The sequence below is a fragment of the Misgurnus anguillicaudatus genome, chromosome 3 (assembly GCF_027580225.2).
Source record: "Misgurnus anguillicaudatus chromosome 3, ASM2758022v2, whole genome shotgun sequence".
In the NCBI taxonomy this organism is placed as follows: domain Eukaryota; kingdom Metazoa; phylum Chordata; class Actinopteri; order Cypriniformes; family Cobitidae; genus Misgurnus; species Misgurnus anguillicaudatus.
In genome coordinates this window covers 470,078-497,692 of record NC_073339.2, presented here as the reverse complement: position 1 = coordinate 497,692, position 27,615 = coordinate 470,078, and the positions used below count along the sequence as shown (strand labels likewise).

General features: G+C 36.3%; 1 protein-coding gene across 2 annotated transcripts in view; it reads right to left on the bottom strand.

Annotated features, from left to right (window-relative positions):
• mslnb (mesothelin b) overlaps positions 1-6,956 on the bottom strand; it is a 61,400-nt gene extending 54,444 nt beyond the window's left edge. For both annotated transcript variants that reach the window (XM_073860099.1, XM_073860100.1), the window contains exons 1-17: positions 6,890-6,956; positions 6,751-6,775; positions 6,503-6,551; positions 5,398-5,517; positions 5,141-5,319; positions 4,889-4,992; positions 4,648-4,760; positions 3,092-3,304; positions 2,912-2,986; positions 2,593-2,831; positions 2,406-2,490; positions 2,184-2,327; positions 1,905-2,104; positions 1,607-1,710; positions 1,418-1,527; positions 1,041-1,217; positions 915-941 (exon numbers count right to left, since the gene is read on the bottom strand). In XM_073860099.1, the coding sequence (XP_073716200.1) occupies positions 915-941; positions 1,041-1,217; positions 1,418-1,527; positions 1,607-1,710; positions 1,905-2,104; positions 2,184-2,327; positions 2,406-2,490; positions 2,593-2,831; positions 2,912-2,986; positions 3,092-3,304; positions 4,648-4,760; positions 4,889-4,992; positions 5,141-5,319; positions 5,398-5,517; positions 6,503-6,551; positions 6,751-6,775; positions 6,890-6,941 (2,016 nt within the window). In that variant the 5' untranslated portion in view covers positions 6,942-6,956. The remainder of the gene's footprint in view (positions 1-914; positions 942-1,040; positions 1,218-1,417; positions 1,528-1,606; positions 1,711-1,904; positions 2,105-2,183; positions 2,328-2,405; positions 2,491-2,592; positions 2,832-2,911; positions 2,987-3,091; positions 3,305-4,647; positions 4,761-4,888; positions 4,993-5,140; positions 5,320-5,397; positions 5,518-6,502; positions 6,552-6,750; positions 6,776-6,889) is intronic.
• Between the last annotated feature and the right edge of the window lie 20,659 nt (positions 6,957-27,615).

The following is a 27,615-nucleotide window of genomic DNA, read 5'->3' as shown; positions in this document are numbered from 1 at the left end:
TCACCCATCCATTGCAACACCAAAAGCTTCAGTCATTTCCTGCCAGCCGCGGGTTTCGAACCACCGATCTCTAGATTACAAGCCAATCTCGCTAACCACTCAGCCACAAGGCCATATGTTAATTTTGTATATAAGGCACACTTATTGCATTCATAACACGAACGCAACATTATGAGAACAGGTGAGAATATTTTCATGTTAAATTGTTAGTATGATCATATATTGTAATATAACGAACTACGCATTTAATTACAGATTTTTAATTGTACATTTAGATGAATTTGTATATAAATAAAGAAAGCAGAAAACACAGTACTGTATAAAATAATATAGACTATTCTTAAGTATTAATCATGTTGGTACAATAATGCTGATATTTGTAAATAAAAAATTTTTTATAGGCCTAATCATGTAATACAGACATAGGCCTGTCATAGACGTCCAAATGACCTCCAAAGAATTACCCAGTTCAAACGTCAAATGTTGCCCGTAAATATGACGTCCAAATGACGTCCAAAAAATTACCCAGTTTAAACGTCAAATGTTGCCCGTAAATATGACGTCCAAATGACGTCCAAAAAATTACCCAGTTTAAACGTCAAATGTTGCCCGTAAATATGACGTCCAAGTAGGGTCATGGTTGGACGTCCAAATAGTGGACCTAGTTTGGACGTCGAATAGATGTCCAGAATTGGTCATGGACCGACGGACCCAATATAGACACGATCTGCACGTCTATTCGACGTCCTGTGTTTAGTGGGTCTAATGACAGTTAGTTGACGTATAGTTGCAAATTATTGAAAGTTAGTTGACATGTAGTTGCAAAGTTATTTATAGTTAGTAGAATGTCTAAAGTGGACAATCAAAATAAAGTGTAACCCACAAATCAGATCTCTGAGCATTACTTACATGAGCTGGTATGAAGAGCACTCCAGACCCATCTGACACACAGAGACAGAAATAAATGCTAGAAGTTAATTTCAATCATTCAGTCACACATGTACTGTTTGTTGTCCGTTCAGTGGTCAAGGTGTGTTTACCTCGTCAGCGAGCTTGATGAGGTGTTCAAGCATCATAAATAGACCACGCTCCACTGGAGAAATCAGGATATAATCAAAAACTAAATTTATGATGATGCTTTTCTCTGGGAGACCAGGAAAATCTTCAACAATCAGTTCAGCCAGCTGATTCGGAGACAGAACTGGGATTGCATCGATCTGAAATGCACAAACACAGGCACGTGAAATAAGTTATCAACATGAATGAGATAAATTAACAGACAGTCGCAGAGCTTCGTCACAAAAAGTGAAAAAACACCTGACCCCAATCCATGAATACCAAGGTACATGAGAATGGTTTAGATGACATAAGACCACGAGCAGAAGATGTCCTGCTCAGTGACAATCATATAACTCACAGCGTTAAAGTCTGGCTTCAGCTGGTACATCTCCATTAACATGGCAAAGTGTGAAAATCCACCAAGGTTTTGGGTCACCCAGACGCTGCTGTTTTCAGCGAGACAACCACCTGAACACACATTTATATCACATGTTAATCTACAGCTCTCAGAATGGGTATGTAGATACAGACAGACAGACAGACAAACCTGAAGCATTTTTTAGGCTTAGATAGGAGAGGATGAAATATCTATACACATCCTGTGGTCCTTCTCCTGACATCAGAAACATGTTGTCACTTAGTTCTGAAACACTGAAAGGACAAAAACCATTCAAATCAAATGGGTTCAGAGGTCACGTTAGACCTTCACATGTAATTTTCAGATGGAAGCTAAGATGAGAGCAGATCTCAGAGGTAAATAACAGGTGAGCGAAGAAATCAGTTGATGCTGGACAGAAGATAGTTATAGTAGAGCAAAATCAAGATGAGAGAAGATGTGGACGTACAGCAGCTGGAAGGTTTGGCAGCTAAACTCTTTGTGACTGAGGCATGTGAGATATTCTGGAGTCAGCGTGGAGAGAAGAGGCTTCAGTTTGACCTGGAACCATAATCTGACAAAAGACTCGTCTTGCAAGCTCTGCATCGTGAAGGTGTCATCTATTTGATTCAGGATGTCACCGAAGTACGAGCTCTGGGAACTGAAATTCTGAGACAGAGGAACAGGCATGTGAAATTCTCAACACTGATATATCAAACAAAGACAATGATCAGAGCCATGCGCTTACAGTCATGGAGAGCTGCTGCAGAAGAGCATTGAGGTTCTGGGAGAGATGAAGGAGAACTTCCAAGAGCGTCTCCTCTGTGAGCGTGAAGTTTGAGCGTGCTGCACAGTTCAGGATAGTGGACACGTGCTCCACCAGGTCAGTCAGCTGGAAAATAAACAAAACGTGTGATGCAATTTCAAGCTTTCAAAAGCACAAACTGAAAGAAGTGTGTTTTTAACTTACGGCACACGTTCTGTCGTCAATACTGATGCTACAGATGTCTTGACTTTCATTCTGGACTTCAGATCCCATCCCCGTCTCGATGTAGCTGAAAACACCCAGCGTGATATCAGAGTGGTTAGATAACTTTATATTCAGAAGCACCGTTTGTGTTTGGTTAACTGGGACAGTTCTAGCATAGTAAACTCACAACTGGTTATGGAAGACAGCCGTGAGGTTGGATGGGATTTCGTCCAGGTCGCCGGGCAGGAATCGCCTGAGCATCGGAGAGACCACATATGTGAACCAGTCGTCAATATCTGTGGGGTCAAACTCAACCTGCAGCTCATCGGTCAAATTCTGCTGCTTGAAAGGAGCGGCGATCTCAGCGAGCGTGAGGTTAATCATGGCCTGCATTAGCGTGGCGCTCCGCATACCGTACAGGTTTTGCTGAAAGCAGTCAAGAGATATCAGAAGTGTTCAAACATTAACAAAAAAAATGACGTCCGGGTGTCTTTGTGTAGCGTTACCTGCTGTGTCAAGGACACAAAGTTGTGTACAAAACTCCCGACGGGTCTAAATGCTGTCATGAATCCATTAAGAGCCTGCAGAGACACACGGACATGAGTTTCAGAGCACATATCTTGAACATCAGAACAGATACGAAAATTCAAAATTCTGTTTTTGACTGGTGCCGGTGCACGTCTTGCCTGTCGGAGGGGATCCTGCATCGAGGCGGACGGACCGTTACTCATGTAAAACATTGTGCCGTTATTTGATGGCTGGTGGTTCTCGGAGGACTGAAGAGAGGAAAGTAAACTCTGGAAGACCAGACTGAGAGAGCTGTCAGTCAAGCCCACCATCTCTGGATAGAGGAGAAGCTCGGCCTTCTGCTCTTGAGTCAAGAGGTGCAAAACCTCCAACTGATGAGAAGATCAGCAGAACATCATATTAAACATCAGAAGACTATTCTCAGTCAAATACACCTTAATGGACTCTATCTGGGACAGAACAGAGAAACTGAAGAATATCTAAAAAGTAGAGAATGGATGAAAGCTATTTAAAGCTATAGGTTATAGGTCATCAGGTCGTTTTTGTTCAGTTCTTTAAATTTAACCAGGCTAAGAACTCATTGAGATTAAAGTCTCTTTTAAAAGAGTGACCTGGCCAACGATTTATCAAAGGATAAAACACATACAGCAATTTCTTAAAAGTAGCTGAAACTCATTTTATGATGGAAACGTGGTAAGCTTTAGTTTAGGAGTCTCCAACCTTTTTGTGAGCAAGGCTACCACAATAGATGAAACAAAAATGCACTTAGAGTAACCCCCCTCCAGGGTTACTTTTTTAATTTATTTGATTATTTTACTTGTTGGAATTTTTTTATTTTACTTGATGATATGTTTTATCATTGTTTAAAATCTTAACATAGCCAAGCTAAAATAAACATATACAATAAATAAATATTAATATTATATTTATAGATTGTTGGAGACCATTGGTTTAGAATATTCTGTAGGTTAATCCAAGAGGAGGCGGCATTATAAATAAAACCTTTTTTTCCCTATCTCTGTTTTAACCCTGTGAACTTAAGATACAACAAAACATTTAAATGAAGTTTGTAGGGCGTCATATTTTCAGATATATTTTTATAATGCTGGTTCAAAGTCTTTTTTAATCCTCATAACAATACTTCAAAACTGTCTAGCCTAATTGTAGAAGCAAGCGTAGTAAAAATAAGCTTTAACTTCTGTCAATGGGGCCGAGAACCAACAAGGAAGCAGCAATTATTTCAATCCTCTTTTCTTTTATTATATTTTCTTTAAGTTTTTTACATTTCTTCATTAAATCATATCACCACAATGGGAAGCCAATTAAAAAATCATTAGAAAGAACATTAACAAAATATACAGAAGATCAGTGGTGCCTGGAGAAGTGAGTATACTCTTAAGTTATGCCCCCATTTTTTTTAAAGTAGAAGTTTTATGCCATCACATAAAAAAGTGGGTATACTATATATATTAAACTACAATTCAAATATAATTTAATGAAATAATTCAAAATGAAACCAAACATTAAAGTGGTCATAACATGAGCTTCATATTTCAGGAGAAACATCCACTAGAAGTGCATTACTGTATTGTATTGCTTGTTTGTTGGCTTAGGATGAACGTGTTTATTGTGTTTGTCTCATATGCAGTACACAGAGTTTAAATTGTGGTGAACTCTTATGGGAATAGTGTGAAGCACACGGTCACGATCTTACCCCGCTGAACAGCATATTGATGGACGTGAAGTCTCGCACTTGAGCCATGACTGAGAACGAGCCAAAGTTCTTCATGAGCCAATCCTCACTGCTGACCTCTGGATCAACACAACCTACAACATAACACATCATATACAATACACAAACATCATCATCAAACAACATCATCATCATATGACTCATGTTCCACCACCAATGTTTATGTGTGTGTGTGTGTGTGTGTGTGTGTGTGTTAGTGTACCTGAGGATGTGTTTCTCGAAAGAAACGGGTACATAAAAAAAGAATAAATCCACTTCTGTTTCACTGGATCCAGATGAGAGAAATGCTGACTCAACTCCCTCACACTGCACACACACCACACAAACAACACAAATGAACACATAACATATATATTTATATACTCTATATACACAACACAACAAACACAACATAACATGAGCAATGACTTCTTCTTGAATCAAAGTGCATTGAGAGAAATGTGGGTGTTCGTACACAGTCTGGTAGGCATTGCAGCTGAAGTTTCTGTTACTGAGACACGTAAGAAAGTTTCTGGAGATGGATGACAGCAGAGGAGTGAGTCTGACGTCCAGCCACGCCTTGATCACGTGATCCTCATCCAGAGCGACACCTCCGGACAGATCCAGCACAGGAACGCCGGACACGCTGGAGCGCTGCCGGTGAAACACACAATATTACGACAGACGTGTCAAAGTAAAGCTGATGTGTGCGTTTGAGTTTGTGTGTTGTACCATGAATGTGTAGACATCCAGAGCAGCACTGATCAGTCCCTTTAGATTCAACAGATGATCTGCTTCAAGATCTGATGGCACGCCAGCACACGTCAAGAAGTTTTGTGTGGAGTTTGACATCTGCATCAAGACCAACAGCACAAATTCACAACACATTCTGCACAAATATTCACACCTGAGGATCAGCAGCTATATTTATATATAAAGTTTAGTCAAATGACAGCCAACCAAACTCAATACCCCACAAATGACCCGCTGAATGATAAAAGAGTATGCGAGTATGAGATCAATGTCTGTGTTTTCTCTCCGTCCATCACGAGCTCATGTTTTCTTTAACGTCAACTCTCTTGCATTGAACTCAACCCGCCATTCTTTCTTAAAATATGACTTATTACTTATTTATTGACTTTTTAATGTCATTATTACACATTGATGATTTACTCCTTAGATATTTAGCACATATGTCTTGATATCTATAATGATATATATACAAAATCTATAATGAAGTAACTCTTGGGCAAAAGTGTTGTAAAGTATGGAGGCATGGAGAATATTTAGAAATACTTTAGAAACCGCTTCTCTGGAGTAGAGAGGTTAGACAATCACAAGCTAAAAAAGTGTTTTATTTAACCAACACATGCCTTCATAAGGGTTACTGTACACGGTCTACACAGGTTCAATTCAATACAAACATACTCAGAATTAGCAGTTCACCAATAAGAGAATATGGTATGGCATTGACCAATCAGGTGACATGTCAGTAATGTGATGACACATGGGACGCTTGTAATCTTTGAACCCTGATGAACGTCTGTGTGCCCAAACGTGTTGGCAAAATAAAATAACTTTTCCATCTTACTGATTTATTTTGTTCATGGCTTTAGTTAAAAAAGTTTTTATGCAATACTCCAGAAAAGGTTCAATTCATTGAAATAAATAATTAATAATAATAATAATAATGCATGTAATCTCCACAGACAGGAGAAACTTACATGGTTTAGAAACAACATACGAGTCAGTTTCACACCTGTCGGACTGAACCGGAACAAAACTCAGATTCAGAAGTGTGTGCGCGCATGCGGGTGTGTGTGTGTCTGTGACTCACATGAGTGCATTGTCCTGATGTAATTCCAGCACCGGTTCCACAGGTTTGACTGTAAATAATGAAATGAGAGGAAAATAATGGAAATTGAGCAAAAGGTCGTAACGATGAAGGAACACAAGAAATGTTATAGCCTACATGATTTCAAGACAACACCATTAAACACAAGAGACGCCAAGTTTCTGACATGATCTTTTCTTAAACTCTCTCTTTAAGGTATATAAGAAGCAGATGTGATGCATTTTACTCACTTTTGCTCTGCAGATTTTACACCCCCTGAAAAAAAAAATATATATATTTATGTACAGAGATGTACAGTCATTATACAAAATATTTATCACAGATCAGGAGTTTGAGGACATGAAAAATAAATGATCGATCTTTACTCACCCAAACCTATCAGACCTCCATAGAGGAGCAGGAATATTATAGACGATCCCATTGCAACAATTCACTATTACACAATCATTTTTAAATTCACCTGTTGGACAGAAAACAACAACATGACAGATTAATGTAAAGACTTTAACAGCAGAACGTAAAAACACTGAGATGACTAAAACAACGACTTGTTAACACAGCGAGATTAAACTGGCGATTTCTTGTCAATTCCTAACCTTTTGCAATTTTCACCAGTGATTGGAAACAAATGATGATATGATATAAAAGACTGTATTGTATAGCAGTTGTATAGCTTTTATAGTTTGCAGCTTTGCAAGTAATAGATAACAGCACTAACTTGATGGTAGACTGTTTATAATGTAGATGCATGAATGTAAATGATATACAGTACGTCAGTGGTGTAGTCTAGATGTTTGTAATGAGTATACTGTCATTTTTCCCTCTCACCCTTATAGACCTTTTGCGTGTTTGCAAACAGAGATGATGTTTTTTGTGGGCGGAGCTCAACTGGTGTCAGAAAGTTTCAGCTCCTCAGTAGCGGTGTGAAGTGTTTTGGGGTTCTGTCGAAGTCTGTTTCTCTTAATGTTTCTTAGCGTTTTTTATCACGTTACGTTTATTTTATAGATAAGTTAAAAGTTTAAATGGATCGGCTACTGATATGTGTGCATGTTTGTAATGTATTGTTCTTTATTAGTAAATCAATTATTTTTACAGTATGAATCACTAAAGTACATATAAAAAGTAAGCAATACTATTATGTATTCTATATAATATCATTTATTAAATATTTCATTATTTTCCTGTTTTCTATTATTTCTTCCTTATATTTATAGTCTACGTGTTTGCTCTAAAACTATTACAAAACTATTATGTTTACATACAAATTCATTTGTATAGGCTTGTTTATATATTAATAACACTTTACATCATGTATGTTTTATATTTATGTATTTATTAAGTATGTAAGCATCATAATTTAAGAAAAAGAGGAAGAAGAAAAAATATAAGGTAAAAAGAAATAATAGAAAACGTAAAACGTATTAAGTGCAAAAATGATCCAGAGTCAGTTTTACATGTCTATTTACAACCCTAGGATTTGTCTTTATAATGAAATGGACTATTAATATGTTATTTAAAAGGGTCATGAATAATAATGTTGAGCTCTGCTCTGATTGGCTGTTTCTCCTTCAGTAGCTCTGTGTGTGTGTGTAAACAGATCTTGGGCCCTATCTTGCACTCAGCGCAATTGACTTTGTCAGTGACGCATGTATCATTTCGTATTTTGCACCGGCGCACAGCGGGGTTTTTCCCTCCACAGACGCACGTCTGCAAACTAGGTAATGAACTTGCGCTGCCTGGGCGGTTCAGCGCAAAAAAGGAGGCGTGCTCCGGCGCAAACCATCTCTTATGCTATTTTGCAGTTTCAAAAAACAATTGCGCTACTAACCAAAAAAAAACTAGTCTAAAGTCAGTGGCGCGTTGCGCGTTGTTCATTATGCTATTTTAAGGGCGCATGCTTGACCATAATGTGCGTGCACAACGCGCATTGCTTATCTAATCTACACAGATGCAACTGTTATTTTTGCAAATCATAAATTGTTACAATAAAAAATATGAGATAAGGGAAATCATTGTGGTGAGCATTTTGGTGATAGTTTTTATTTATTTTGTGTGGCAGCGTTAAACAATTATCATGCAAATAACGATTAAAATATTTTCATAAGTTTGTTGTGTGGCTGTATTACGTTTATTTTATCTAAATAATAATTAAAATGTTTTCATAAGAAACCTTTATGTATGTGAACTTGATTTGTAAGTGTACTTTGGGGTTGGACCTTGCTTGCGTTTCTTGTGTCCGATTTCAAAGCCCCCAAACCCTTTCAGCGGTGAAGGTGGACGCAGCGATGTCCTCCTGTGTGCCCGGCGTGCCCGATTTATGCTGGCAAGCTTGGGATCCGCCCGTCTCCTGACATCATTGTAGTGCTTGGCGCAACTGATGAGACAATTGTGGCTATTTCCTCTCACGCCTATTTAACCGACGCTGATTTGGGCGGGTTTCTCCCATCCCCATACAAAACAACTTCTCTGTCTTTGACTGCTCTTACAAGAACGTGGGTCTCCTCGGCTGTAAACCGCTCCTGGCGTGCGCCTGTCAAATCCGTCATAATAATAGCAACCCGCCATGGAACTTGCGCCCTTGCGTTTAAAGGGAATGTTGGATAGCGTTCTGATTGGTTTATTTGACGTTACGCCCAAACCACACCTATGAATAATGAACCTACTTCAGACCAACCCCTTATTGATTTGCGCCCGGCGCAAGACTTATTTCTCCCGCCGGGAAAATAGCAACAGCACCCAAGATCCGCCCACAAAGTCACTTGCGCTTTGCGCTTCGGACTTGCGTTTCAGATCGTTAAAATAGGGCCCCTTATGTTTTAGTCTGTTTCAGATGAAGATACAGATTTAGAGGAATAATCAATTGTTTGGAGATTGTTAATGGACGTTTCTGTCACGACTGGGAAACAGGAATCAGGACGCAAGTTTAATATAAAATGAACAGAAACAAAACACGAGGAGTAAAACAGCAACACAGGAACATCCAAAATGTGACACGGGGAACAGACAGGGTAGTAATGACAATGACAATGATCCGGCGACAGGTGAGAAACAGACAGCAGTATAAATACACAGCACTAAACACGGAACAGGTGTGATGAATCAGTCTGTGAATAGTCCAGATGACGTAAGCGGAGACAAACAAAACATGACACGGATCACCGTGACAGTTTCTGAGTGCTAAGTTTGTGTCTTTTCAGTATGGACCTGCAAAACGTAACTGTAACGTCAAGAGTAAAACTTCAGACTAGGGTTGTGTCGATAGACGATAGTATTGTGTATTTATGATCTTTAGACATATCACCAATGGCTGGCTTTAATGGAGATAGTCTTGATTATAGTTGGCAATGGTTATTATTATTATCATCATATAGATTAACATTAACATGTACATTGCGTGCTTTTCTTCGCATGAGGGTTTGTGGGCTTCACTTTATGCAAAGAGCTTGTAGAAAGAGGATTCCTTCTTGCATGCACCTGCACTTAACACGCGTGTCTTGGACTCCTAGCACCTAAATCCAGCGCGTCATGAACAGCTGCGCTTCTTTCTGTCCCACGTGCACACGCTCTCACATCTGTCCGTAGTCTGAACATAAACTAAAGTAGTAATCCTTTTGTATCTGTTCAGTTTAATGTGTTTCATGTGAGCTAAGGAAAACTATCCCTTTTGTTTAAAATAACCCGCTGCATATTGACACCTCTCTCACTCTCGCAGACTTGCAGAGAGAGCTGCGCTTTGTCTGAAGTAATCCTGTTTATGAAGTGCATTTCAATGAGTTGTAGGAATACATCCCTCGTGCTTAAAATATGATTGTGTTCTGCTGGACCGATGTGTTTAAAAAGGCACCTCTGAGAGCACCACTGCTTGACACGTGCAGCCTTCTGCAACAACACTAAACAAATGCATTCAATTGTTCGTATGTGCGTGCGCGTATTTGTGCGCAGGTGCATGTTTTTACAGTCATTAAGTAATCATGTTAAATAATCAGGATTATGATTTTTCTCATAATTGAGCAGCCCTAGCACTAACATTTCCTTGCACCAGAGAGGTTGTTAGCGCACAGAGGATTAAAACCTTCTTCTCGCTCCCTGGTACGCAGTCCTGGCGCGCATGGGCTTTAATCACGCATTAATGGCTTCAGTTTTAAGAAGGTTGCGGTCATGATTCTGTGTTGCTCTTGTTCTTTTTTGGCCACCAATCAAGTGGCTTGTTTAAACATTGAAACTGGTTTAATTGTGCTCAAGCTCATAATTATAGTTAATGTGTCAGTCGGGCCAGGCTCGGACACAACGTTATGTTTTTTTGGGCCCGATCTAAGCTCTAATACAGATGATGTTGACGCTGTAAAAGTTTTGAATATGCCTACCTGCAATACTGCAATATTGCCACAAGGAAACGTGCGTACTTCAAGTCGGAAACTGACGTGGAGGTAAGTGCTTTTCCACGTCAAAGACGAGTTTTATAAATCTAAGCGTTAGAGAGGATTTGAGCGTACACTAAGAGGTCTAAGATCTGTGTGTAAAACGCTTTATAAATGAGGCCCCTTATATTTTAATATGCATATGCAATAGGGTTATATATTTACTTTAGTCAAAGTATTTATTCATTTTCTCTATGTTGGGACTTTTGTTTGATCTTTATGGTATAGAAAGAGAGATGACATTGAAAAACTGGAAGCAACAAGGAGGAAACAGAGGAGTTAAAGATATCAAACTTAAGCCCTTATAATTCTTTACACAACCAGGTGAAGAAACCCAACCTGTCACAATCAGATTGACCAGTCAGAGCCCTCCAAGACATACATACATACTATACTAAATCAAGCATCAAGTTTTTATTTACCTTTAATGTATCTCCCTAAATAAACAACACTAAAGCTGAATGTATAAATTCATTTAAAAATAACCAGCACAACGCTCTCCTTTATTCACTCCACATTCAAAGAAAGTAAAAAGCCGTGAATATGAATGCGTTTAGGAAATAAATTAGGTGTTGATGACGCTCGCTGAAGCCCGTGGGCGATGATGTGTCATTTCTTGGATTTTTAACACAAAGATGAGTGCATTCTCACAAACACATTTCTGACATACCAAAGCACACGACACAAAAGAGCTGCTGGAAACTCTGTCAGGTTTGACCGGTCGTGTGAGATGATACAGCAAAGCCAAAGATCACCTGTGTGTTCATCTGTATATCTAAAACACACCCGGTCTGGTGTCAGAAAATAAAGAGACAAACCTCAGAAACATGACCATAAAGTCATGCCACTGTGTTCCTGTTTGTCTTTTGGACACATGAATTGTTTGTGTGTATTTGATGTAAAGGTGATTATATAATGAATGGCATGTAGATTTGTTTCCTATACGTTTTCCAAATGATTATATTTTTAGTTCTTTTAATAATTCGGTTCTCAATGTCATGGAAACAGGCAGCAGCTATGTAATAAAATACCCAATAACCTGTACTAACACAACAAGATTCCATCTCTTTGCTGATGTGTATCGGCCGGCCCGGGTTTTCCTTTTGTTTTGCCTTGAGCTAGCGCCGTGACATAGGTTTAATAATCAACCCATGTAGCTTCATTAAGAACTGGTTAGCCAAATATATCAATAATAATATATAAAGTTGGAGCCGATGGTGTAGTGGACAGAACTCTGACATATGGCGCAAACATGCTTCCGGCGACCTGAGTTCGAATCCTGGCTCGAGGTCCTTTGCCGATCCCATACCCCTCTCCACCCTATACTTTCCTGTCGTCTCTCAATTACTTGTCTATCAATAAAGGAAAAATGTCCCCCCAAAATAAAATAAAAAACATAAAAAGATGTTGACAGGCATTTTGTTTTATAAAAACAGTGTTTTAATGATAACTTTTGTTCTTTACTGTAGATGTATTACGTAGGCCAACAAGTAAATGTAAATGTTTAAATATACAATAATATAAATTAATAAGATATATGTACATATAATTAAACCATGTTCATCTAGTTTGAAATTCATGAGCTAAAAATATTCCAATCATTTACTCATGTGATAATGAGCGTGATAATGTAGTTTTTTCAGTAGATGTTATCACAAATCAATCCCTGATCTCGATCACCTTGTCAGGATTTATTCTCACTTGTTTATTGTATAAGAGTTTGGTTCCAAAACGCAATAAATCCATTTGGACTAATTTCGGTAAAAACGTGTTTTCTATACCAAGAAAGTGACAAGATGAAAACCACTATTTTCTGTTACAAACTTTCACATAGCATCTTTAGGTTATAAAAACCATAAAAATCCATAATTAGATTTTCAAAGATTTATTATAAACGCAAATTATTTTTCTGCAAAATGCAATAAATCCATGATTTTTTTTTCAAAATGCTATAAATATATTGAATTGATATATAAATGTGCATTCATCTTTGCCATGTTATATTCATTTAGTTGACTAGTGGTAGACACTGATGAAAAATAAACATTAATGGCATTAATCAAAACACTTCCGCAATCAGCTGTAAAATGTTTTGGTCCTGCTCGATTTACTTTGACTTTGAGTAAAACAATGGAAAGTTTTTCATAAGATTCTCTGGGGTCAATGTGTTAGCATGACAGAAGCTTGATGCTGTACTGTGAGAACAAGCAACAGCCGGCATTTTGCCCGAGTGCCTCTCACATAAATAATTAGATGTTGATGGCTTACGTTTCTTCCCCATCACAGAAAAACATCACAGGTTTATCAATGCCATCAAAGTATTATTTTGTTTTTGTTTGTCGATCACGAAGTATAAAGTAGATGAGGAAAACTAGGATTCCCTGTACTCAACGCGCTGCCATTGTTTGTTTACATTGCGTGGAATGGGGCGCTGTGATTGGTTGAGCGGATTTATTGCATTCTGCAGAGAAGGAGGAGTGGCGTTTATTGCGTTTTTGGATAAAAGGTAGAAAAGATGACAGAATAACACGGTGGATATTGGATTTGGCGTAAAATAAAGAATTTACTTTTTAATACTGACTTGATACAATACTGATTTTGGTGGTAACTAATAAAAATGCATGTATTGCATTTTGGAACCAAACTGTTCATATATTGTATTGACAACACAATTTTCAGCAATGTACCACTACAAGCAATATTTTGAAGAACAACAGATTTGTCTTTGTATGATAATACCAATAATACTTTAAAAAACACATCCAGTATAAACCTGAACCCAGCTTACACAAACAAAAGTTTAAACTGTCAAAGAAATGTTGATGCTCTTTACAAATTCTTGACAAATTTCAGCCACATTATTGAGAAAAGTGTGTACAACTAAAAACACATAAAAACACACAGCTGTCTACATTGATGAAGGTGAGGTGTGTTCATATATATGAACACTTTCGCCGCCATTGATGAGATAACTTTTTTAAAAAAAGCTGAGAATGCTGTGACGTCGCTGTGTTCTCGTGTGATCTCACGTGGGAAGTATCTGTGTGTCCATGACTATCAATACCTTTACTGTATGTCTCAACAAATAGGCACTCATGTAAGAAGAGGTCACTTTTACTTTGACCAGTTCATGTTAAACATTTATTCAAATTAGAATTAGAATTGCAAAGCAGTATAGCCGCATATGCAGTAAACAGTGAAACATACATATTCAGTGTCTTGTATTTAGTGAGTTAACTGAGTACAGTAATGTGTAACTTTACTGTATTTTTCAAACAGCTGTGGAAATAATATAAAGTGCTGTCTTGAGCATTTTCAGGTCACCAAGATCTGACTGTTTGGATTGGAAAACATTTATAGAGTATGAAAACATGACAAAGCCATTTGACTATCTTGTTCATATACAATGGTGTCAGGACTTTTCATCTTGATGACACTGACTTTCATTGACATGAATACTTGCTTTTGAGGAATGACCAATCCATTTTGAGCAAGTAACACGCTTTTGTAGGTTATCAATTAGGTTTTGCAGTTTGTACTAATTGTTTTGAGAATTGTCGTGCAAATGTAGATAGTGATGTAAGAAATGCACCAAAGAAACTGTAAGATGCACATTTTGTATTGTACTTATTATCTATCTATCTAGTGTTTGGTTTTGTTTTGTGGTTTTTATGTATTTTTGTACTATGATACTGTGTTGACCTGCCAAAGGACTGCAGAAGTAAAATAGCTCTTTAGCTAACTCTGGCGTCTTTACATTTTGAGTGCAAACAAAAAATGTTGATTGATGTGCATTGTCCCTTTCAAATAAATACATGAAAAAAAACTAAGGTTTTTTGGAAAGTTGTATTTGTAAGAAGTCCCTAAATTTCATATTTTAACTATGGCCAAATCCTGGCTTAATTTAAATCCTAATCAGGAAACTGACCTTTACTGTCCAACCTAATAGTTCTGATATATATATATATATATATATATATATAATATATCATATAATATAATATATATATATATGTATAGGTAGATAGATAGATAGATAGATAGATAGATAGATAGATATGAATCCTGAATCCCACCAGCATACACACATTTAAACACACATAACTTCATAAAGAAAGAGATTTAAAGACTTTACCTGTCAGATGTGTTTCTCTCAAGGACAAATGTAACTGAGTGACTCTGTCTCACAGCTTACAGACACAATGTCATTCACACAGACTCCGCCCCCTCAGCCAAGTGACATTGTCATTCATGCAGACCCCGCCCTCAGAGCGGACACACACACACACACACATACAGTGAGGAAGTTCACAGGTAAGATTGGGTGGAGTGATGGTAAACTGAGAGTCATACTGTATTATATTGTGTAAGTGTTAGCTATTGTACTGCAGTAACCAAAGAAACAATCACTTATAAAAGAATAAAGAGAACAAGTAATGTGAGAGTTCAGTGACCACCATCAACATGAAATTATTTCACAACACATCACATTAACACATCTTTATGTTTGAGATGGAAATAAGAGCCAGAAATAGTGATGCATACAAATAGAAAAGTTTTGTTTCATAACATTAGTGAGGTGATGTCATCTCATCTCATCTCATCTCATCTCGTTTTTTACAAATAAGGACTGTATGAAATGTGATCTAAAAAATTAAATGTTTTTCTGTAAATCTTTATATATACACAGATACACCTGGAAGATATTCAAAAATCTAATCTATCGAATGTCACGCAAATGACATCACAGCGAATCACATCAGACTGGACACACATTATACACAATAGTGTTTTAACATCTGACCGAGAAGAGATGAAGTACACCTGAGGATGAATCTGTTAATAATATCTGATGATGTGAGACACAAATAAAAACACAGATGTTTTACATACAACACCGTAAATGCAAAGAAAGCAAGTATGTAAAGTATGTGACTTTGTGACATTTACTTCATGAGTCTCTCTGAAATGATGTGTAACTGTAGGAAGAGAAGTTTAAATCCTAACACACAGATATAAACCACATATTGTAAATGTGTCCTCTGAAATTACCGCGGGACAAAAACAGAAAAGTCCAAACACAAGCCATTCCCTCCAGAACAATACTGTGCCTTATACAAAGAATTACACCAGAAATATTGCTCATATCATGCCTATGAACACTTCAATGTCACTGAATTAGAGATCAAGTGAAATATATTTATCTAGAAGCAGACAAATATTTGCTCTAGATAAAGTTTGAAGCACATATTAAACCTACATCTAATGGAAGTCATTTCTGTTTAGGGTCTGGGTTTAAATTAACTCTTTAACTGCCACACCAAGAAAAAGGAATTTGAAAAAATTTTCGTTTGCATTTCTTATCTCCTTATGTCACTACTTAACACAATCAATGTATTTTTTTCAACACATCCAATCATTTTTTTTAAATCGGCCTCTACCAAACGGTTGATATGTCACTTAAAGGAATTCAAACACATACTATGGAAATTAGAAAATATGAACTATAATACTATTTTTTTTACAAATCAAAATAAAATGGTTTTGTATATTAAATCTTCTTTATTTATTGAAGTATAACATATTAAAATATTTCAGGTTTTCATTTTAACACAGGAAATGAAATGTTTTCATGTTTTTTTGCAATAAAAATGACCAAAAGTAACAATAATAAGGACTTTCTGCATTTAAAACCTAAAACAAAAGTAGGCCAAAGATAGTAATACAATACCATTTAGTATTTTATGATTTAAGAAACACACTGTCAAGTTTGGTAGTGCAACATAATTTTTTGTCTTTTTTTAGATAAATTAAAGGGGTCATGGCATGATTTTCCATGTTTAAGTGCTATGATTGGGTCCCCAGTGATTCTATCAACTAGGGCTGTGCCGGTTTCAGAATTTGTGATGACGGTTATGACGAGAGTCAAATGTGACGCTTCGTCACATAACCGTCTGGGGGGGGGGGGTTGCCTTGTTTAAATGCTCGTGGATTGACGCAAAAGTGCCATTTTACCATAAAATCATGAATGTGATGCCAAGTGTGTTTTAAACAGTAATGACTTTGAGAAATTTAACAGAAAGCAATTAAATATTTAAAAAACACACTGTTGCCAGAAGACTGCGCTGTCACCATGGCTGTCACTCTCTGCCCAGCATAAATGAATCCTATATCTATCATTATCTTAATAATCTTCAGAGAAACAGATTTGTGCCATGGGCTTTTAATGTCTATAATTGTGTCTATATCTGTCATTACACGGACCAGAACAGAACGAAAACAATGTGGATTAAAAAGCGTCTTGAAGAGGTTTTGCTCATAAATGCATGTAAAATAAAGTAATGTGAACTTGAGATTGTTATACTATTATTAAACTGCGCCATATGCGCTGCAAACGCAGCCGGTTTAAAAGCACAATGGCCACGCGCGGCAAACGCTCTCCGCATACGCGCAGCTCAGTGCTCATGCTTGCGATGTGAAACCAGCATTTGAATAAACTAAACACTGATTAGCTACTTGCTCTACGTTTATTTATAATTAACAGCAAGACAACTAGCAGTGAATTTGCTTTCGGGAGAGTTAGTAGATGGGAGGATTTGAACTTGAAAAACGGGGTGGAGCCTTTCCGCGGTTAAAACATATTATGGTCATTCATGTTTATTTGATTCTATAAATTAAATAGAAGGAAGAGATGATTTGAAAGGTGAGACTTTGTTTAATATGTTTAATCTCAAAAGTAATCAAAAAGTGCCCAGGTCTCTCCTGTATGTCAGCGTGTTGTCAGTGTCTGCTCCGCTCTGTATTTTTCATTGCGTGACGTGATAACATGGTGGGGCGTGTAACACAGACTGTCGACAATTGTTTTTAATTAGTATTAAAACATTCTTTATGATATATATATTTTTATATTTTAATAACACGGTTTTGTCGGTTATAGAGTTCTAATGACGGTGTTCAACTATAACCGTCGGTCTCACGGTTATATAATAACCGTCACACCCCTACTATCAACCTAGTAAATGTGAAAAAGATCAACCCAACATTCTCTGCAAGAATGTGGAAAAATAGGTAATTGAAATTTGGCTCCCCTTGTGATGTCAGAAGGAGCTCTTATTATAATAATACCGACACTTCATTTGCACTTTCCAACCACAGCACTGACATTTAGTCCAGAGAGGGAGAGACAGAGAAAATAAATCACAGCACAATTAAGTTTCAATTTCAACAAACCACCATCATTGTGATCAGTGTTTGCACTTCGTCCGCTCATTTGCATTTTAAAGGACACACCCAAAACGGCACATTTTTGCTCACTCCTACAAAGTGGCAATTTTAACATGCTATAATAAATTATTTCTATGATATTTTGAGCTAAAACATCACATATGTGCTCTGGGGACACCAAAGATTTATTTGACATCTTAAAAAAAGTCTTGTGACATGGCCCCTTTAACATTTCTTTGTAAACCAGCAATGCTGTGTAGAGTAAGCCAACGTTACAAACAATCCTTCAAACTATTTAAAACATCATTTAAGAAGTAATTTTTGATTAATTAATCAGTAATTACATACATATTAATCAAAAATACATACTTAAGAAATGATCTCAATATATTCAATAAGAAATAACAATAGCTGTGTCATATTCATAGCTGTGAATGATCAGAAATGTATATTTCATTGCAAATAGTACATTCTGACTGCAGAAATGGATGATCTGAAAACATTACCTTAGCTTTTCTACATTTACCATAAAGTGACAAATCAACCGTTTGGTTGAGCATGTTTTTGAAAAATTATTCAAAACATACGAAAGTTTTTTCACGGCACCAAGTAACATAATTTTGTACATACAGTGTAATGTGTCAAAAAAATATGGTTTCCTTGCAAAATTTCAACATGAACAGTTCATATAACAGAAGTGATTTTTTCCTTTCTAAAATCCACATAACAAGATGTGTTGTTGACAAGTGCTATTGATTGATATCGCTATAACAAGAACATAAAGGAGATCTGAGTGATTATATCTTTGCAAATGTTTGGGTTCTTTTAAAGGTTTCACTTGTATGTACCTCTTACAAAACAAACAAAAAGTCTGTGTATTGTATTTTATGCTTCACTGTCACATAACCTCATTTACTTCCTAAATGTTTAGAAAGCATACAGGTGTGATTTTTCAGGTTGATATTTGTTATTCTGTGACACTCCGATCTGCATGACAGACATTCATGAACTACGCCTGTCAACTAAGTTCTTACTGCTCTCAAATACCTGTAGTAGTCCGAGCTTCAGCGGACGCTCTTGAATAAAAGCTGACCATTTGAATCTGTAAACATACTATGAGACGTGAGACTGTAACAGTGCTGTGTCTGACAGATATCTCTCCTTGTTAAAACAAGTAGGCCAACAATATTGAATCAAATTATTATTAACAGGGTCACATCATGAACATCTAACCCAGTAAACAATTCTCTGCAAGCATGTGAAAAAAATAGCTCATTGAAACGTGGTTCCCCTTGTGATGTCAGAAGAGGATGTTTTTTTTTATAATAATCTGCACTATCAAACCCCAGCACTGCCATTTACTGCAGAGAAAGAGAGAGAGACACCAAGGATTTATTTTACATCTTAAAAAAATCTCCCTATGGGTTGTGTTTCCCAAAGGCATCATCCAACTTATGGGCTTTCCTAAAGCAGTGCTTCTCAGACTAGAGGTCGGCTTTGTCAAGAGGCATAACTGATCTTCATGCACCAGATCATTTATTTTGTTTTGGTTTGAAATTATTTTGCATTGTGAATTGTCATTTGGGGTGGGGTCACAAAGGGATTAAAGGAGCATAACACGCTAAAAAGTTTGAGAAGTGCTGTCCTGAAAGCATCATAACCTGCAAATAAGTGTGGGAAAACACTACTAACCTTTCGTTAAGTCATGATACTCGATCAACCGTCTTCTCTGTCAGTAACATCTGTTGACTGTTAACTTTTACGTGAAAAGACAACGGAGGAACCCAGATAGAAAACAACACCAACTTTTAACTCCTTTACTCAGTGTCATGTAAGAGAGGCACCGTCAAGGTTCCGCACGCAGCAGTGAGAAAGCGTGCACGCGCGCGAGAGAAAACCGCTGCTGAGCGCTTGCCAAAGCGAACGAAGCCGTTATAAATAGTAATATAAAATGTAAATGGTAATCATGAAAAATCTATATGATTTGTGTTGATTTGTGCCAGTGTTGAGTCTGTGGCGAGCTCCTCCTTCTTTGCGTTCGCACGAGTCTCAAATCAAACAGTGATTGTTGACAACTGGTCCAATGGTGCGGTGAGTGTCATGGTGTCTCTTTCCTCCTGTTTTAAAAACACGCAACTTTTTTTTTTTTATTGAAAAAATAAAGAATATACATAAAATCAGGGAAATACAAATTACAGACAGAATTAACTTGTAGACAATTGAATAATAATACAAGGAAAAAACAAAAAACAAACAAACAAACAAACAAACAAACAAACAAACAAATCAATAATTGGTTTTCATAAGGTAAAACTGTATTACAGTTATAAACTCAACATCAGAGTAAGAAAAGTGCATAATTTAAATTAAATCTTTGAATAGATCATCATAACATTTAAAAAAAAATGTACATTTTTTGTTTTTTATAAGTCTAAGAGATGTAACAATAGATCTTATTTCAGTAAGAAAAAGTGGAAAATACAAAGGGGATTTAAGCCATTTTTGTTTGTGAATGAAGAATTTACCATATAAAATAAAAAAATTAACAGTGTTTTCATGGAAAAACATCTTGGGATATTCATAATAGAATATAATATCTTTGATAGTGAAGCTATGGGTCATATTTACAGGGTTGAAAAGATAGACACTTAAATCAATCCAAAATTGACTGGTTAAATTACACTCAAAAAATAGATGGGGAATAGTTTCATTCTCAGAACCACAAAAGGAACAGGGCTGCGTTCTCCGAAACTACCTTAACGCTACGTCGTTCTTAAGTTGTACCTTAAGCTGTACCTTATCGCTAATACGTGTTTTCCGAAACGTTCTTAGTTACGTATCACTTCTGTAAGTCGTTCGTTCGGAAGGTTGGTCTGGAGCACTCTTAGCTATACCTTATCCCACATGATCTCCCCTAGGGGCCATCACTTTCATAAAAGCTTACATTGCAGTCTATATAACTAAATATTTGTAAAAAAAAATGCAATACACTCCGTGTTTAATTAGGCAAATATTTTTATATTTAAAGAATAAAACATTTACATAATTAGACATCATTACATTGATGGTTGCTAGATTTTTAATTATGTTTTCCAAAGGGACATCAACTGCGAACTATTAAATGCTACAGGATTAAGAAACTATTTAAAAAATATATTTTGGGTGATGGAGTTGGTGAAACATGCAGCTATACAGCGAATCCTACGATTTCATTTGTGCATTTCATATCCGTTAAATCTTAGTCTAACGGCTAGTATTTTAACTGCATAAATAAATCGGGTAAAATTACAAAAAATAATTATGATTATTAATGTTAATTCGACTTTGCATCAAAGTTTTTTAATGTTTTATAACTTTGAGGCAACTGCATGCCATATTCTTTATAAACATTCAAAATAAACTGTGCACTTGATTACTGCTTGTATAGTCTAAGGTCAACAAAATTTCCACATTAAAACTAATCAAAGCTACAATCTAAATCAATCATACTATATATTTATAGGCTATTATATAATATTTGATATGTTATATTTAGACAGACAGGCTTCAGAAATGCGTCCATTAAGCTTTATCCGCATTGTTAACGCGCTGCTTGGGCATACAGTGTCCAAGCACAATAAACGCGTGAACTAATGAACAACAGCAGTTTGTTTTTATATATTAAGTGTAATGCACAGCCAAGTACTTGCACAACCCACTTTATTTCCCTGTGCAACGCACTTATTGGGAACCCCTAATATAAATGATCCTTTCAAGGCATAGCGGATTAATTGGAGCAGTTTAAACATGATACGTTTGGAAATAAAGTTGCGGGTTTTGCACGGGTTTGATATAAAATATAGAAGGTTGAATTTAGTTGTTTGCAATTTGAAATATTTTTTTACCAGATATTCCTAATAAATTGAACTTGAACTATTTCTAAAATGTTTCTTTAATAAAGAACACCGCTATCTCATAACGCAGCGAAACCTATTACATGAAGTGAATAATTGATTGTTGAGCAATCGATATCAACCTATTCAGCACCTCCACCATGGACAGCACCCGCTAAGGTCGAACTTAAGAAGGTTTACCTCAAGCAACATCCTAAGGTATAGTTCGGAGAACACACGTAGGAAAGGTATACCTGTAGTTAAGGCTCAACTTAAGAGTCTTCGCAGCGCGCTAAGAGACAACGTTATCGGAGAACGCACCCCCGATTTCTTCAATGTCAGAGTACCCAGAGATGAGAGAATTAACAGGGTAAATTTTATGAAGAATTTTAAAATGGGTTTCTTTGACTTTATTGGATATACAAAATTTACTAGGCAAGAGCCAGGCTTTCCTCCAATTTACATTTGAAATAATTGAGCCCCAGTAGAATTTACCTCTAGGAGTAATTTTCCTTTTTGATTGAAAAACTTTACGAATGTGTCCATTGTTGCATTTTCTGTCCAAAAAGTCAATTCCATCTAGACATAGGGAGGGATAAACACTATTACCTATGTTACATTTTAAATGACTACTAACTAATTGTACTAATCCCGCTGGGATAGCTTTAATCAAAGAATTATTCCTTTAATGGGAATGGAAAGTTATGAAAATTGCTCATATGTTAGAATATTACCAGTATCATCAAATAGAGATAAAATGCAATTGAAGTTATTAGCAAACCATCTAGAAAAAAAGAGAGATTTGTTCTTTATAGTTATATCAGCATTGTTCCATATGAGAACTTTGTGTGGTGAAAAGTTATGTACATAGCACAGTTTCCATGAAAGAAGACAATGTTGATGAAAGTTAGATAGGGGGATAGGTAATTTACTAGGCAAATAATTACATTTTAATAAGAAGGACAAGCCACCTAGTTTGTTGAAAATACAATTTGGGATAAAGAACCATTGAGATGAAGGATTAATAAGACATCTTTTTAACCAGTTTACTTTAAATGTATTTACTGTATCTGCAAAATCTAAAAAATCAAGACCACCTTCACTTCTGGGATTAGAAAGTAAATCTTTTTTTAATTTGTGAGGCCTATATCTCCAAATAAAATCCAAAAATATTCTATTGATTTCTTTAATAGTTTTATCATTAATGAATAAAGAAAGAGTAGGGTATACAAAACGAGAAAGTCCTTCCACTTTAGACAAAAGAACTCTACCATATAATGAAAGGTCTTTTTGTAGCCAAATGTTAAAGATATTTTTCGTTTTTTTCATTCTATCCAAAAAATTTAGTTGGCGTCTGTTATCTGGGTTTCTAGAAATATATATACCTAGGTATTTGACACTGTTTTTAACTGGAATGTTTTCTAAAGATGAGAAATTTGTTTCATGAACTGTAACAATTTCACATTTAGAAATATTAAGCTTTAGGCCTGAGGCACAGGAGAATTGTTTAACTAAATCAAGCGCACAAGGCAATTGTTTTTTATCTTCCAAAAATAGTGTTGTATCGTCAGCTAGCTGTGCAATCTTTATCTCCCTATCAAATATCGTAATTCCTTTCAGATCTTTGGTATGATTAATCTTTAGACAAAGTAATTCTGTAGCTAAAAGAAATAAAAAGGGGGAGATTGGACAGCCCTGCCTGACTCCACAAAAAATGTCAAATCTTTTGGAAGTGTTAAAGTTAACAATTACTGAGCTGTTGATGCCTCTGTAAAACATATTTATAGTGTCAATAAATGGTTTACCAAAACCAAATAACTCTAGGGTACGGAAAAGAAATTTGTGTTCTATGGAATCAAATGCTTTATGAAAGTCAAGAAACAATATGAGACCATCAGAGTGAATAAGGTTAGAATAATCTAGCAAATCTAGAACTAATCGTATATTGTTAGATATATGACGGCCTTTCATGAATCCAGATTGAGGTTCTGAAATAATGCTATTTAGACCAGTGCTTAGTCTTTTAGCATATACAGAGGCTAAAATTTTGTAGTCTAAAGTTAATAACGTAATGGGGCGCCAGTTGTCGATTAATAATTGGTCCTTGTCTGGTTTGGGGATAAGTGTAATAATTCCTTGTTTCATAGTAGTACTCATGTCTTTCTGACTAATACATTCCTTGTACATATGAAATAAGGGTAACTTGATGATCTCCCAAAAGTGGATATAAAATTCAGCAGAAAGCCCGTCAATACCAGGGGATTTGCCTTTTTTAAAAGATTGTAGGGCTATTTTAATTTCGTTTATTGATAAGTCAGCATCACATATTTCACTGAATTCATTGTTAATTACTTTAATATTGTGTTTAATACTATCAATGAAATTTTCACAATTCTCGTAGTTAAATTTAGAGGTATAAAGATTACTATAAAATGCTGTGACAAATTCTGAAATTTTTTGGGGGTCTTTAGAAATTACACCATCAATATTAAGAGCTGAGAGAGCCTTCCTTTGACCATTTCTTTTTTCTAGTGCAAAAAAGTAACTAGAGTTTTTTTCTCCCTCTTCAAGCCACTTTGCCCGAGACCTTATATATGCTCCTTTTGCTAATTCTAGGTAAACTTTATCAAATTCTAAATTTAATTCTTTTATTTCTAAATCCTCCTCCTCCGTAGTTTTATCCTTGGCTAGTAATTTATTTAGTCTGTTAATCAGTTCTGATTCAATTTTGTGTTTATTTTTTTTTATTTCTTTACTTCTTTCTATTGCAATATATCTTGTTTTATATTTGAAGAACTCCCAAGTGTTTCTGTAGTTTGTACATGGGTCAGAAAATAACTCTTTAACAAGATTAGTGATACTGTAGTTGAATTTTTCATCTTTTAATAGAGCATTATTAAATTTCCAATAGCCTCTCATCTTTGGGTTATCATTAATGTCACTCAGTTTCATATAAACTAATTTATGATCTGACAGGGGGGCATTATTATGAGAAATGTCTTTTAGGTAATTTAGAATAGATGAAGAAATTAAAAAGAGGTCAATTCTTGATCTAAAGGATAAGTTTCTGTTGGACCAGGTAAAGTCTATGGTGGTGGGATTAAAGAATCGCCATGCATCAGTCAGGGAGAGATCAGTACAAATAGAGAAAATTAAATCATTTAAACTGATGTTAGGTCTAGGGGGATACCTATCTAAATTATCATCAATGCAGTCATTGAAGTCTCCTCCTATAATAATATAGGCCTCATTATATATTTTTTGTAATCTTCTAATTTTCTCTGTTAAGTGAAGGAACATAGTCTTATTAGAAGCACGAGAATTATATCCATATACACAACAAATTATAAAGGTGGCATTATCTTGCTTGATTACGGCTATGATCCACCTGCCTTCATTTGAACAGAAAGTTTCTAATATACTCCCCTTAAATTGGTGTACCAAAATAGCTGAACCAGCTGAGTGATTGCTTCCATGGCTAAAAAAAATACTGTTTCCCCATTGTGATTTCCATAGTTTAACATCAGCACTTGTTGAATGAGTTTCTTGAAGAAAAATAAAATCAGCTGCACTTTTCTTACAAAACAAAAAAATTGCTTTTCTTTTTAAATTGTCTCGCAAACCTCTGACATTCAAAGTTGAAATCGATAAGGATCTAAACAAATACTCCATAACAGGAAGAATTTTGAACAAAGTGAACAAAGTACAAAGGATTAACTTTAGATACGCCCTAATATAAGGGAGAGGTGGATAATAACCCACACTGTGCATTGTTGGTGGGGTGATAAGCAAATAAAGAAGTGTAAACTAGTAAAAATACTAGCAGTAAAGAGAGCTTATAACTGGAACAGAACACAAATAGTGACATCCTTGTTGAGGACATTCTAAAAGAGTTTTTAGTCATTTATATAGTCCCAACCAAAACATGGGAAGATCTTTAAATGTATATAACAAGGCAGATTACTTAACATCTGAATAGAAAATTTGTTTACCATCAATCAGAGCAAAAGCATTACGGAAGGTTGCTTTTTTGCCTTCTTCTCTTGCCTTTTTTACTAGAGGCCACAGCTTGTCACGCGCTGATCTATCATCTGGAGACAACGGTTCCGAAAGGCGCAGTTTGTTGTCTTTTAGAAAGTTGCAACCTTTGGCAGCACTCCAGATGATGTCACGGATGCGGCGCAGTGAGAAGAGAATTATGATCGATCTGGCTTTACCATCCGTCCGCTTCGGTCCCAGACGGTGAATCACGTCCACACTGTCCTCGAGTCTGTCTCCGATTCCGGGCACAATTTTCTCTAAAATGTCAAGAACCACGCGTCGAATATCTTCGGCATCTTTTTCGGCCACACCATGCAGTTTCAGGAACCATTTCCAAGTGTAACGCTTCTGCTCCTGAATACTTGCTTTCAGAGACTTGTTCTCTTCTTTCAGTGTATGGAGCTCCGATTCCAGATGACCAATCGCCACTTTGTGGGCACCAACATCCACGACAAGTTGTTGTACAGTCTCAGTCAAGTTTTTAATTTGAACTGAAGTTGCTTCGGTGGTAATTTCAATTGCAGATACTTTTTGAAAAGTCTTGTCGTGTTTTGAGGCAAGCTCACGTATAGCAGCCAGGATATCTTCATTTCCATGCCCGCTGGATTCCACGCGTTTAGACTTTTTGGAGGCTGGCTTCTGAGGTGTGTCCGAAAGGATAGGGATGCTGATCTCATTATCAAAGTCAGGGCATGTGTCGTACCATAGCGGATCCATATCTTTCTGAGATGTTGGTACAACAATTTTGGAGGCTGACGCGAGATCATCGATTCGGTCAATCGAATCAGACGAGGTTAAAGACATTCTGTCGGTACAAGTTTGTTTATGTGTCTTGTTTTTTTTCCCCATGCATATGGTGTTAAGGAGCGTAAAATGTTCCGAAATCACGTTATCACCAGTCAAAATATTGGGTTATATTACCACTTCACCTTTTTTCCCCTGAAGAGCAAAACACGCTACCTCCTTACAGCGCCGCCATCTTGGCCCCCCTCAAAAACACGCAACTACTGTGCTCGCCTCGTCTTCGCGTGAGTCTCAAATCAAACAGTGATTGACAGCTCTCTGGTCCAAGGGTGCGGTGGGCATTTTCAGGTTGACAGTAAATCTAGATGGCCCAATGAGATATGGAGGCATATAATATATATATGAAGAGTTTCGTTGCAAAACGAGATAAATCCATTTTTTTAAACATTTTTTGTCAAAACATGGTTATTATTATGTTATCATGTTATTATTTTGTTTTATGGTGCTACTTAGCTGTATTTATTAAGTTATGAAGGTTTAAATCAAAACAAAACAACTGCAGTTGCATTAAAATTAATTGGAATGCACAAAACAAGATTTCTGAACACTTAAAAAAACGGTGGTTATCTCGTTTTGCAACGAAACTTCATATATTTATGTATTTAAATATGTTTTTAAAAGAGAAGCTCATCTCATTTGTCTTATATACTACAGAGTTTGTTCAAATTCTGTCTACGCATGCACGCGCGCACGCACGCACGCGCGCACACACACACACACACACACACACACACAC